General features: G+C 42.0%; 2 protein-coding genes across 2 annotated transcripts in view; one reads left to right on the top strand and one right to left on the bottom strand.

Moving 5' to 3' along the window:
• Positions 1 to 13026, bottom strand: part of LOC147024395 (transmembrane protein 178B-like) — a 312790-nt gene that overhangs the window by 163506 nt on the left and 136258 nt on the right. The window lies entirely within an intron of this gene.
• Positions 1 to 13026, top strand: part of LOC147024396 (uncharacterized) — an 86969-nt gene that overhangs the window by 72670 nt on the left and 1273 nt on the right. Inside the window, 1 exon segment of the mRNA XM_085886919.1 lies at positions 10105 to 10346. Within this exon segment, the coding sequence (XP_085743045.1) occupies positions 10105 to 10346 (242 nt within the window).

The following is a 13026-nucleotide window of genomic DNA, read 5'->3' as shown; positions in this document are numbered from 1 at the left end:
CCCCCACCATTTTAAACCACAAAAACTGTGAATACACCCACGGAAAACGGTGAAAATGTGAAAGAGCCATTAAACCATGAAAAAACCGTGAATACGCCTGTGGAAAACTGTGAAAACACGACCCCCCCACCATTTTAAACCACAAAAACTGTGAATACACCCACGGAAAACGGTGAAAATGTGAAAGAGCCATTAAACCATGAAAAAATCGTGAATATGCCTGTGGAAAACTGTGAAAACACGACCCCCCCCCCACCATTTTAAACCACAAAAACTGTGAATACACCCACGGAAAACGGTGAAAATGTGAAAGAGCCATTAAACCATGAAAAAAACCGCGAATATGCCTGTGGAAATCACAACCCCCCCTCCCCCCATTTTAAACCACAAAAACTGTGAATACACCCATGGAAAACGGTGAAAATGTGAAAGAGCCATTAAACCATGAAAAAAACCGCGAATATGCCTGTGGAAATCACAACCCCCCCCCCCATTTTAAACCATAAAAACTGTGAATACACCCATGGAAAACGGTGAAAATGTGAAAGAGCCATTAAACCATGAAAAAACCGCAATTACGTCTGTGGAAATCACAACCCCCCCATTTTAAACCACAAAAACTGTGAATACACCCACGGAAAACGGTGAAAATGTGAAAGAGCCATTAAACCATGAAAAAATCGTGAATATGCCTGTGGAAAACTGTGAAAACACGACCCCCCCCCACCATTTTAAACCACAAAAACTGTGAATACACCCACGGAAAACGGTGAAAATGTGAAAGAGCCATTAAACCATGAAAAAAACCGCGAATATGCCTGTGGAAATCACAACCCCCCCTCCCCCCATTTTAAACCACAAAAACTGTGAATACACCCACGGAAAACGGTGAAAATGTGATAGAGCCATTAAACCATGAAAAAAACCGCGAATATGCCTGTGGAAATCACAACCCCCCCTCCCCCCATTTTAAACCACAAAAACTGTGAATACACCCACGGAAAACGGTGAAAATGTGATAGAGCCATTAAACCATGAAAAAAACCGCGAATATGCCTGTGGAAATCACAACCCCCCCTCCCCCCATTTTAAACCATAAAAACTGTGAATACATCCACGGAAAACGGTGAAAATGTGAAAGAGCCATTAAACCATGAAAAAAAACCACGAATACGCCAGTGGAAATCACAACCCCCCCTCCCCCCATTTTAAACCATAAAAACTGTGAATACACCCACGGAAAACGGTGAAAATGTGAAAGAGCCATTAAACCATGAAAAAACCGCGAATACGTCTGTGGAAATCACAACCCCCCCCCACATTTTAAAACACAAAAACTGTGAATACACCCACGGAAAACGGTGAAAATGTGAAAGAGCCATTAAACCATGAAAAAACCGCGAATACGCCTGTGGAAAACTGTGAAAACACGACCCCCCCCCATTTTAAACCACAAAAACTGTGAAAACACGACCCCCCCCATTTTAAACCACAAAAACTGTGAATACACCCACGGAAAACCGTGAAAATGTGAAAGAGCCATTAAACCATGAAAAAAACCGCGAATACGTCTGTGGAAATCACAACCCCCCCTCCCCCCATTTTAAACCACAAAAACTGTGAATACACCCACGGAAAACGGTGAAAATGTGAAAGAGCCATTAAAACATGAAAAAAACACGAATACATCTGTGGAAATCACAACCCCCCCTCCCCCCATTTTAAACCACAAAAACTGTGAATACACCCACGGAAAACGGTGAAAATGTGAAAGAGCCATTAAACCATGAAAAAACCACGAATACGTCTGTGGAAATCACAACCCCCCATTTTAAACCACAAAAACTGTGAATACACCCACGGAAAACCGTGAAAATGTGAAAGAGCCATTAAACCATGAAAAAACTGCGAATACGTCTGTGGAAATCACAACCCCCCCCCCCATTTTAAACCACAAAACTGTGAATACACCCACGGAAAACCGTGAAAATGTGAAAGAGCCATTAAACCATGAAAAAACCACGAATACGTCTGTGGAAATCACAACCCCCACATTTTAAACCACAAAAACTGTGAATACACCCACGGAAAACGGTGAAAATGTGAAAGAGCCATTAAACCATGAAAAAACCACGAATACGTCTGTGGAAATCACAACCCCCACCCATTTTAAAACACAAAAAAAGTGAATACACCCACGGAAAATGGTGAAAATGTGAAAGAGCCATTAAACCATGAAAAAATTGTGAATACGTCTGTGGAAATCACAACCCCCCTCCCCCATTTTAAACCATAAAAACTGTGAATACACCCACGGAAAAGGGTGAAATTGTGAAAGAGCCATTAAACCATGAAAAAACCACGAATACGTCTGTGGAAATCACAACCCCCCCCCATTTTAAACCACAAAAACTGTGAATACACCCACGGAAAACCGTGAAAATGTGAAAGAGCCATTAAACCATGAAAAAAACCACGAATACGTCTGTGGAAATCACAACCCCCCCCCACATTTTAAACCACAAAAACTGTGAATACACCCACGGAAAACGGTGAAAATGTGAAAGAGCCATTAAACCATGAAAAAACCACGAATACGTCTGTGGAAATCACAACCCCCCCACATTTAAAACCACAAAAACTGTGAATACACCCACGGAAAACGGTGAAAATGTGAAAGAGCCATTAAACCATGAAAAAACCACGAATACGTCTGTGGAAATCACAACCCCCCCCCCCATTTTAAACCACAAAAACTGTGAATACACCCACGGAAAACGGTGAAAATGTGAAAGAGCCATTAAACCATGAAAAAACCACGAATACGTCTGTGGAAATCACAACCCCCCCCATTTTAAACCACAAAAACTGTGAATACACCCACGGAAAACCGTGAAAATGTGAAAGAGCCATTAAACCATGAAAAAACCGCGAATACGCCTGTGGAAAACTGTGAAAACACGACCCCCCCCCATTTTAAACCACAAAAACTGTGAATACACCCACGGAAAACCGTGAAAATGTGAAAGAGCCATTAAACCATGAAAAAAACCGCGAATACGTCTGTGGAAATCACAACCCCCTCCCCCATTTTAAACCACAAAAACTGTGAATACACCCATGGAAAACGGTGAAAATGTGAAAGAGCCATTAAACCATGAAAAAACCACGAATACGTCTGTGGAAATCACAACCCCCTCCCCCCATTTTAAACCACAAAAACTGTGAATACACCCACGGAAAACGGTGAAAATGTGAAAGAGCCATTAAACCATGAAAAAACCGCGAATACGTCTGTGGAAATCACAACCCCCCCCATTTTAAACCACAAAACTGTGAATACACCCACGGAAAACCGTGAAAATGTGAAAGAGCCATTAAACCATGAAAAAAACCACGAATACGTCTGTGGAAATCACAACCCCCCCCACATTTTAAACCACAAAAACTGTGAATACACCCACGGAAAACCGTGAAAATGTGAAAGAGCCATTAAACCATGAAAAAACTGCGAATACGTCTGTGGAAATCACAACCCCCCCCCCCCCATTTTAAACCACAAAACTGTGAATACACCCACGGAAAACCGTGAAAATGTGAAAGAGCCATTAAACCATGAAAAAAACCACGAATACGTCTGTGGAAATCACAACCCCCCCCACATTTTAAACCACAAAAACTGTGAATACACCCACGGAAAACGGTGAAAATGTGAAAGAGCCATTAAACCATGAAAAAACCACGAATACGTCTGTGGAAATCACAACCCCTCCCCACATTTTAAACCACAAAAACTGTGAATACACCCACGGAAAACGGTGAAAATGTGAAAGAGCCATTAAACCATGAAAAAATTGTGAATACGTCTGTGGAAATCACAACCCCCCCTCCCCCCATTTTAAACCATAAAAACTGTGAATACACCCACGGAAAACGGTGAAAATGTGAAAGAGCCATTAAACCATGAAAAAACCACGAATACGTCTGTGGAAATCACAACCCCCCCCCCATTTTAAACCACAAAAACTGTGAATACACCCACGGAAAACGGTGAAAATGTGAAAGAGCCATTAAACCATGAAAACCGCGAATACGCCTGTGGAAAACTGTGAAAACACGACCCCCCCCATTTTAAACCACAAAAACTGTGAATACACCCACGGAAAACCGTGAAAATGTGAAAGAGCCATTAAACCATGAAAAAATCGTGAATACGCCTGTGGAAATCACAACCCCCTCCCCCATTTTAAACCACAAAAACTGTGAATACATCCACGGAAAACGGTGAAAATGTGAAAGAGCCATTAAACCATGAAAAAATTGTGAATACGCCTGTGGAAATCACAACCCCCCCTCCCCCCATTTTAAACCATAAAAACTGTGAATACACCCACGGAAAACGGTGAAAATGTGAAAGAGCCATTAAACCATGAAAAAATCGTGAATACGCCTGTGGAAATCACAACCCCCCATTTTAAACCACAAAAACTGTGAATACACCCACGGAAAACGGTGAAAATGTGAAAGAGCCATTAAACCATGAAAAAACCGCGAATACGCCTGTGGAAAACTGTGAAAACACGACCCCCCCCCACCATTTTAAACCACAAAAATTGTGAATACACCCACGGAAAACGGTGAAAATGTGAAAGAGCCATTAAACCATGAAAAAACCGCGAATACGCCTGTGGACAACTGTGAAAACACGACCCCCCCCCATTTTAAACCACAAAAACTGTGAATACACCCACGGAAAACCGTGAAAATGTGAAAGCCATTAAACCATGGAAAAATCGTGAATACGCCTGTGGAAATCTCAACCCCCCATTTTAAACCACAAAAACTGTGAATACACCCACGGAAAACGGTGAAAATGTGAAAGAGCCATTAAACCATGAAAAAAACGCGAATACGCCTGTGGAAAACTGTGAAAACACGACCCCCCCCCCCATTTTAAACCACAAAAACTGTGAATACACCCACGGAAAACCGTGAAAATGTGAAAGAGCCATTAAACCATGAAAAAATCGTGAATACGCCTGTGGAAATCACAACCCCCCCTCCCCCCATTTTAAACCACAAAAACTGTGAATACACCCACGGAAAACGGTGAAAATGTGAAAGAGCCATTAAACCATGAAAAAATTGTGAATACGCCTGTGGAAATCACAACCCCCCCTCCCCCCATTTTAAACCATAAAAACTGTGAATACACCCACGGAAAACGGTGAAAATGTGAAAGAGCCATTAAACCATGAAAAAATCGTGAATACGTCTGTGGAAATCACAACCCCCCCCCACATTTTAAACCACAAAAACTGTGAATACACCCACGGAAAACGGTGAAAATGTGAAAGAGCCATTAAACCATGAAAAAACCACGAATACGTCTGTGGAAATCACAACCCCCCCACATTTTAAACCACAAAAACTGTGAATACACCCACGGAAAACGGTGAAAATGTGAAAGAGCCATTAAACCATGAAAAAACCACGAATACGTCTGTGGAAATCACAACCCCCCCCCCCCATTTTAAACCACAAAAACTGTGAATACACCCACGGAAAATGGTGAAAATGTGAAAGAGCCATTAAACCATGAAAAAATTGTGAATACGTCTGTGGAAATCACAACCCCCCCTCCCCCCATTTTAAACCATAAAAACTGTGAATACACCCACGGAAAAGGGTGAAATTGTGAAAGAGCCATTAAACCATGAAAAAACCACGAATACGTCTGTGGAAATCACAACCCCCCCCCCCATTTTAAACCACAAAACTGTGAATACACCCACGGAAAACCGTGAAAATGTGAAAGAGCCATTAAACCATGAAAAAAACCACGAATACGTCTGTGGAAATCACAACCCCCCCCCACATTTTAAACCACAAAAACTGTGAATACACCCACGGAAAACGGTGAAAATGTGAAAGAGCCATTAAACCATGAAAAAACCACGAATACGTCTGTGGAAATCACAACCCCCCACATTTAAAACCACAAAAACTGTGAATACACCCACGGAAAACGGTGAAAATGTGAAAGAGCCATTAAACCATGAAAAAACCACGAATACGTCTGTGGAAATCACAACCCCCCCATTTTAAACCACAAAAACTGTGAATACACCCACGGAAAATGGTGAAAATGTGAAAGAGCCATTAAACCATGAAAAAACCACGAATACGTCTGTGGAAATCACAACCCCCCCCCCCATTTTAAACCACAAAAACTACGACTACACCCACGGAAAACCGAGAAAATGTGAAAGAGCCATTAAACCATGAAAAAACCGCGAATACGCCTGTGGAAAACTGTGAAAACACGACCCCCCCCCATTTTAAACCACAAAAACTGTGAATACACCCACGGAAAACCGTGAAAATGTGAAAGAGCCATTAAACCATGAAAAAAACCGCGAATACGTCTGTGGAAATCACAACCCCCCCTCCCCCCATTTTAAACCACAAAAACTGTGAATACACCCATGGAAAACGGTGAAAATGTGAAAGAGCCATTAAACCATGAAAAAACCACGAATACGTCTGTGGAAATCACAACCCCCCCTCCCCCCATTTTAAACCACAAAAACTGTGAATACACCCACGGAAAACGGTGAAAATGTGAAAGAGCCATTAAACCATGAAAAAACCGCGAATACGTCTGTGGAAATCACAACCCCCCCCCCCCATTTTAAACCACAAAACTGTGAATACACCCACGGAAAACCGTGAAAATGTGAAAGAGCCATTAAACCATGAAAAAAACCACGAATACGTCTGTGGAAATCACACCCCCCCCCCCCCATTTTAAACCACAAAAACTGTGAATACACCCACGGAAAACCGTGAAAATGTGAAAGAGCCATTAAACCATGAAAAAAACTGCGAATACGTCTGTGGAAATCACAACCCCCCCCCCCATTTTAAACCACAAAACTGCGAATACACCCACGGAAAACCGTGAAAATGTGAAAGAGCCATTAAACCATGAAAAAAACCACGAATACGTCTGTGGAAATCACAACCCCCCCCACATTTTAAACCACAAAAACTGTGAATACACCCACGGAAAACGGTGAAAATGTGAAAGAGCCATTAAACCATGAAAAAACCACGAATACGTCTGTGGAAATCACAACCCCCCCACATTTTAAACCACAAAAACTGTGAATACACCCACGGAAAACGGTGAAAATGTGAAAGAGCCATTAAACCATGAAAAAATCGTGAATACGTCTGTGGAAATCACAACCCCCCCTCCCCCCATTTTAAACCATAAAAACTGTGAATACACCCACGGAAAACGGTGAAAATGTGAAAGAGCCATTAAACCATGAAAAAACCACGAATACGTCTGTGGAAATCACAACCCCCCCCCCATTTTAAACCACAAAAACTGTGAATACACCCACGGAAAACGGTGAAAATGTGAAAGAGCCATTAAACCATGAAAAAACCGCGAATACGCCTGTGGAAAACTGTGAAAACACGACCCCCCCCCCATTTTAAACCACAAAAACTGTGAATACACCCACGGAAAACCGTGAAAATGTGAAAGAGCCATTAAACCATGAAAAAATCGTGAATACGCCTGTGGAAATCACAACCCCCCCTCCCCCCATTTTAAACCACAAAAACTGTGAATACATCCACGGAAAACGGTGAAAATGTGAAAGAGCCATTAAACCATGAAAAAATTGTGAATACGCCTGTGGAAATCACAACCCCCCCTCCCCCCATTTTAAACCATAAAAACTGTGAATACACCCACGGAAAACGGTGAAAATGTGAAAGAGCCATTAAACCATGAAAAAATCGTGAATACGCCTGTGGAAATCACAACCCCCCATTTTAAACCACAAAAACTGTGAATACACCCACGGAAAACGGTGAAAATGTGAAAGAGCCATTAAACCATGAAAAAACCGCGAATACGCCTGTGGAAAACTGTGAAAACACGACCCCCCCCCCCACCATTTTAAACCACAAAAATTGTGAATACACCCACGGAAAACGGTGAAAATGTGAAAGAGCCATTAAACCATGAAAAAACCGCGAATACGCCTGTGGACAACTGTGAAAACACGACCCCCCCCCCATTTTAAACCACAAAAACTGTGAATACACCCACGGAAAACGGTGAAAATGTGAAAGCCATTAAACCATGAAAAAATCGTGAATACGCCTGTGGAAATCACAACCCCCCATTTTAAACCACAAAAACTGTGAATACACCCACGGAAAACGGTGAAAATGTGAAAGAGCCATTAAACCATGAAAAAAACGCGAATACGCCTGTGGAAAACTGTGAAAACACGACCCCCCCCCCCCATTTTAAACCACAAAAACTGTGAATACACCCACGGAAAACCGTGAAAATGTGAAAGAGCCATTAAACCATGAAAAAATCGTGAATACGCCTGTGGAAATCACAACCCCCCCTCCCCCCATTTTAAACCACAAAAACTGTGAATACACCCACGGAAAACGGTGAAAATGTGAAAGAGCCATTAAACCATGAAAAAATTGTGAATACGCCTGTGGAAATCACAACCCCCCCTCCCCCCATTTTAAACCATAAAAACTGTGAATACACCCACGGAAAACGGTGAAAATGTGAAAGAGCCATTAAACCATGAAAAAATCGTGAATACGCCTGTGGAAATCACAACCCCCCATTTTAAACCACAAAAACTGTGAATACACCCACGGAAAACGGTGAAAATGTGAAAGAGCCATTAAACCATGAAAAAACCGCGAATACGCCTGTGGAAAACTGTGAAAACACGACCCCCCCCCCCCACCATTTTAAACCACAAAAATTGTGAATACACCCACGGAAAACGGTGAAAATGTGAAAGAGCCATTAAACCATGAAAAAACCGCGAATACGCCTGTGGACAACTGTGAAAACACGACCCCCCCCCCCATTTTAAACCACAAAAACTGTGAATACACCCACGGAAAACGGTGAAAATGTGAAAGCCATTAAACCATGAAAAAATCGTGAATACGCCTGTGGAAATCACAACCCCCCATTTTAAACCACAAAAACTGTGAATACACCCACGGAAAACGGTGAAAATGTGAAAGAGCCATTAAACCATGAAAAAAACGCGAATACGCCTGTGGAAAACTGTGAAAACACGACCCCCCCCCCACCATTTTAAACCACAAAAACTGTGAATACACCCACGGAAAACCATGAAAATGCGGAAAAAAATCCGTTAAACCGCGAAAAAAAAAAAAAAACCTGCAAAACTGCAAAAAAAAAAACAAAAAAAAACTTGAATACGCCTGAAAAATGCAAAAACGCGAAAAAAAACAGATACGTGATAAAACAACGAATACGCGAAGCACAGGGACGAGACTGTCGAAGCAGGTCACATTTTAACAACCGCGAATACATGAGGTCTACGAATAGCGAATCCACAAATAGCGGGGTCCAACGGTACACACTCAAAAATGGCAATTTTAACAACGACCCCCTCACCCCTCCCCCCCCCCCCCCCATTTTCCCTCCTTTATTAATATGTTCCATATATTCCTTTTCCCTTCTCTCCTCCTTATTTCAATCTCATTTAAATATCACACTACTGTATTGTTTTTCTCCCAACACCTTTTTCAATTACTTTTCTCGACTTAAACACTCCCTCCATTTTGATGACCATTATAAAAGTTACTTATTTCATTATTAATATTATTATTAATAAACATCATTATATCATTATTAATAAACATCATTATTAATAAAAGACCATTATAAAAGTAACATCTGTTACTTATTTCAACGAGCTATGTTAAGACAAATAAATTATTTAAGTAATTTCATCTTTCTTTCATGCCAACTGTAGAGTTTCAGTAACAGCTGGACATTCCACAAGAAAATACACATCTTGCTGTGTTTGATGAAGCATGCAAGAGGAACAACAACGCAGGATGAGACTAATTGCGAAACTGCAATGGAGACTCCTCCAAGTAACCACACAGTAACATTCATCCAATCCTCCTACCCACACTCTCCCCTTGTAGTGTAGTAGATAGTAGAAAAATCGTGCAAATTATGATACAAGCATCAAATTTGGCATTTCTGTTCTGCAGGGCTTTCTGATCAAATCTGCCTGATTGGCCATTTGAAAATTCAAACTTTGAAAAATTTGAAGAAAAAAAAAAAACTTCAAAAAAATTTGAAGTCACAGCTGGCTGAAATTCTTGAAGCGCAAGTGAACATCCCAGACAGAGAACCAAGGGGAGATGGAATCATCATTGATGGCTCAGCACTTATCAATGCCATACCTCCACACACTTCAAAGATATTTTATAACTATGCTAAAGAAAACATCATCCCAAAGGTGGAATCCTATGGTGCCAGGTACGAGAGGGTGGACGTAGTGTTTGATGTGTACAAGAAGTCAAGTCTGAAGTCCGAGGCAAGGAATCAGAAGAAAAGTGACAGGAACCAGTACGACCCCAAGTAACTGGAGAAGCTTTCTTCGAGATGACAGCAACAAGACTGAGCTGTTTCACTTCCTTGCAGAAAAGATGTGTGAAGCACAGATGACAAGCACAGTCATTGTCACAAAAGGAGAAGATGCCATTAGCAACACAAGGAAGTCACTGGATGCTGTGTCTCCATGTTGTCATGAAGAAGCTGACACTCAAATATTTGTACACACCAGGGATGCAACGACGGATGGTAGCAAGTCCATTATCATTAAGGCTAATGACACGGACGTACTAGTCATAGCAATATCTGTACTGCCATCCTTACAGGAACTAGGTCTTGAGAACATGTGGATTGCCTTTGGCCAAGGAGCCAAGGCGCGATGGATTCCAGTCCATGAGGTAGTTTCTGCAATAGGGTCTGAGAAAGCTTGAGGGATCCCATACTTCCATACGTTCACTGGATGTGACGTCATGTCTGCCTTCCGTGGTAAAGGGAAGAAAACTGCATGGCAGACTTGGAACGTCTTTGATGATGTTTCTGAAACATTCACCAATTTCAGCCAGCATCCAACATTGATTCGTGATCTTGACTTTTTAGATTTTTTTTTTTTCAATTTTTTCAAAATTTGGATTTTCAAATGGCCAATCAGGCAGATTTGATTAGAGTCCCCTGGAGAACAAATGTGCCAAATTTGATGCTTGTATCATCATTTGCACGATTCCTCTCAAAAATTGCTGTTATCTGCCCCACTATTGCTTCACTCTGCTTGACACTCACATGGAGACCATGAGAGCATGTGGACAATAAATGTTTCCTCAAGCATAGCAATCCAGTGCAGTTTCCAGTGGCAGCCACACTAGAGCTTCCACAAAGACATGATAGTCTATTCTGTAATATTAAATTGTGAAATTATTTGCTTCACCTAATATTCCAGTGGAAGGCAAACTTACTTCCAAAGACATTGAGGTACTTTTGGGAACTCACGAGTTAATTTTAAACGAGTGATGACAATACTTTGAATAATTATTGCTGACATTTCATTCATTTTTTTCAGACATGTAGAGAATGGCTTCTTTCATTCAGATAGCTAGCTATTGTGTGCAGCCTGTGGCTGCTGGTTGCATCATTCTCTGGGGGCGCGGCTGTGCCGCTGATGCAGTGCCCTCTATTACCAGTACACTGCTACTCATTTCGCCGAACTCGGAAAGATGACATGCTGATTCAACCCCATCAGGTATTAATTCAACGGTTGACAGTGGCTCAAACTCAAGACCCTCAGATATTAAGCCAGCCACCTTACACGTTAAGCCAGCACCAGGCGTATTTCATTCAGATTAATGTGATTTTCACACCAGATTGCAATTGTCATAATGTATCAATTTTCTTGGCAACATTGATGTATCCCAAACACGTGCCTCATCCCCAATATAAACACTTCTTCTTCGTTTCTATGAAGCACATCACTGGAGGCTGTGCCGCTGATGCAATGCCATCCTGGTGTTTCTATGAAGGCTCTGCCGCTGATGCAATGCCCTCTGCTGGTTCGGGCAGGAATTTGGAATTTGTTAATTTTGCCGGCGATAGCTCGCCGACCCTTCACGGACACAGTGGGATATTTAACGTCCACCAACTAATGCTGGCAGACGGGACATCCAGTTTCACGTCTATCCAAGAGACGGCACACACATTATTGGTGAATCACCCTGCCTGTGAAACACCAGGATTGTAGTTTATAGCTGGGTCGGGATTCAAACCCAGGCTACGCAGTGTAAAAGGCAAGTGTGTGTACCTTGAGGCTGTCCTGCCAGCATAATGTAAACACTCAAAGATGCTGACACAAAGCAAGCCTGTCGCATATGTGCTAACTTCAACATTTGGAGTTTTTGATCTTCACAAAGGATACAGATTTATTTTCCCTCCACATGTTTCTTATTGATTTCCCCCTTTTTACCCTCACTCCCTCTCTATTTTCCCTTCTTTGAATGTTGAGTTCTCTTTCCTGGAACCTCAATGCAGGAGGAAGCCATTTTCAAGCCTGCACAATAGTTGCCAACCTATAGTTGTTTGTCGAGGCTATATTCTTTTTAAATGCCGAGCATCAAGCAAGGAAAGGAAGCAGCACGTACCACTTTAAAATGTCTCAGCCGGGATTCGAACTGCCAACCTCCCGGACTCATTATTAGTCCGGTGGCTTAGCGCCAATTTGGCAAGATCATGACACGCTGGATTAAAGTGCCACATTTTGCACACTTACTCTACAGGTCCCATAGAAACATTCTAGAGGGGGTGCCCGGTCTGGGGTGCCTAGGTCAAGGTCAGGCCGAGGTCAAAGGTCGCATGGTGTAATACTGTATAAATACCACATATGACATAGGGTTTTGTTAATCTGGAAGGTTTTCACCTTGCCGCAGTAGTGCAGCAGTTGTTAAATGTGGGTTTGGAATCAGTTAAGCATGTTTTTATTCTTGTTGCGTTCCCACGCCCCCCAAAAATGTCACTTTTCCCTCCAAAATGGTCAAATTTCCCCCAAAGGTCAATGTTTTTTGCCATGAGGCCAAATTTGCCCCGAGTATATC

The sequence above is a fragment of the Eptatretus burgeri genome, chromosome 6 (assembly GCF_056783735.1).
Source record: "Eptatretus burgeri isolate ZD-2024b chromosome 6, Ebu_testis_v1, whole genome shotgun sequence".
NCBI lineage: Eukaryota > Metazoa > Chordata > Myxini > Myxiniformes > Myxinidae > Eptatretus > Eptatretus burgeri.
This window is presented reverse-complemented; position numbering and strand designations above follow the sequence as displayed.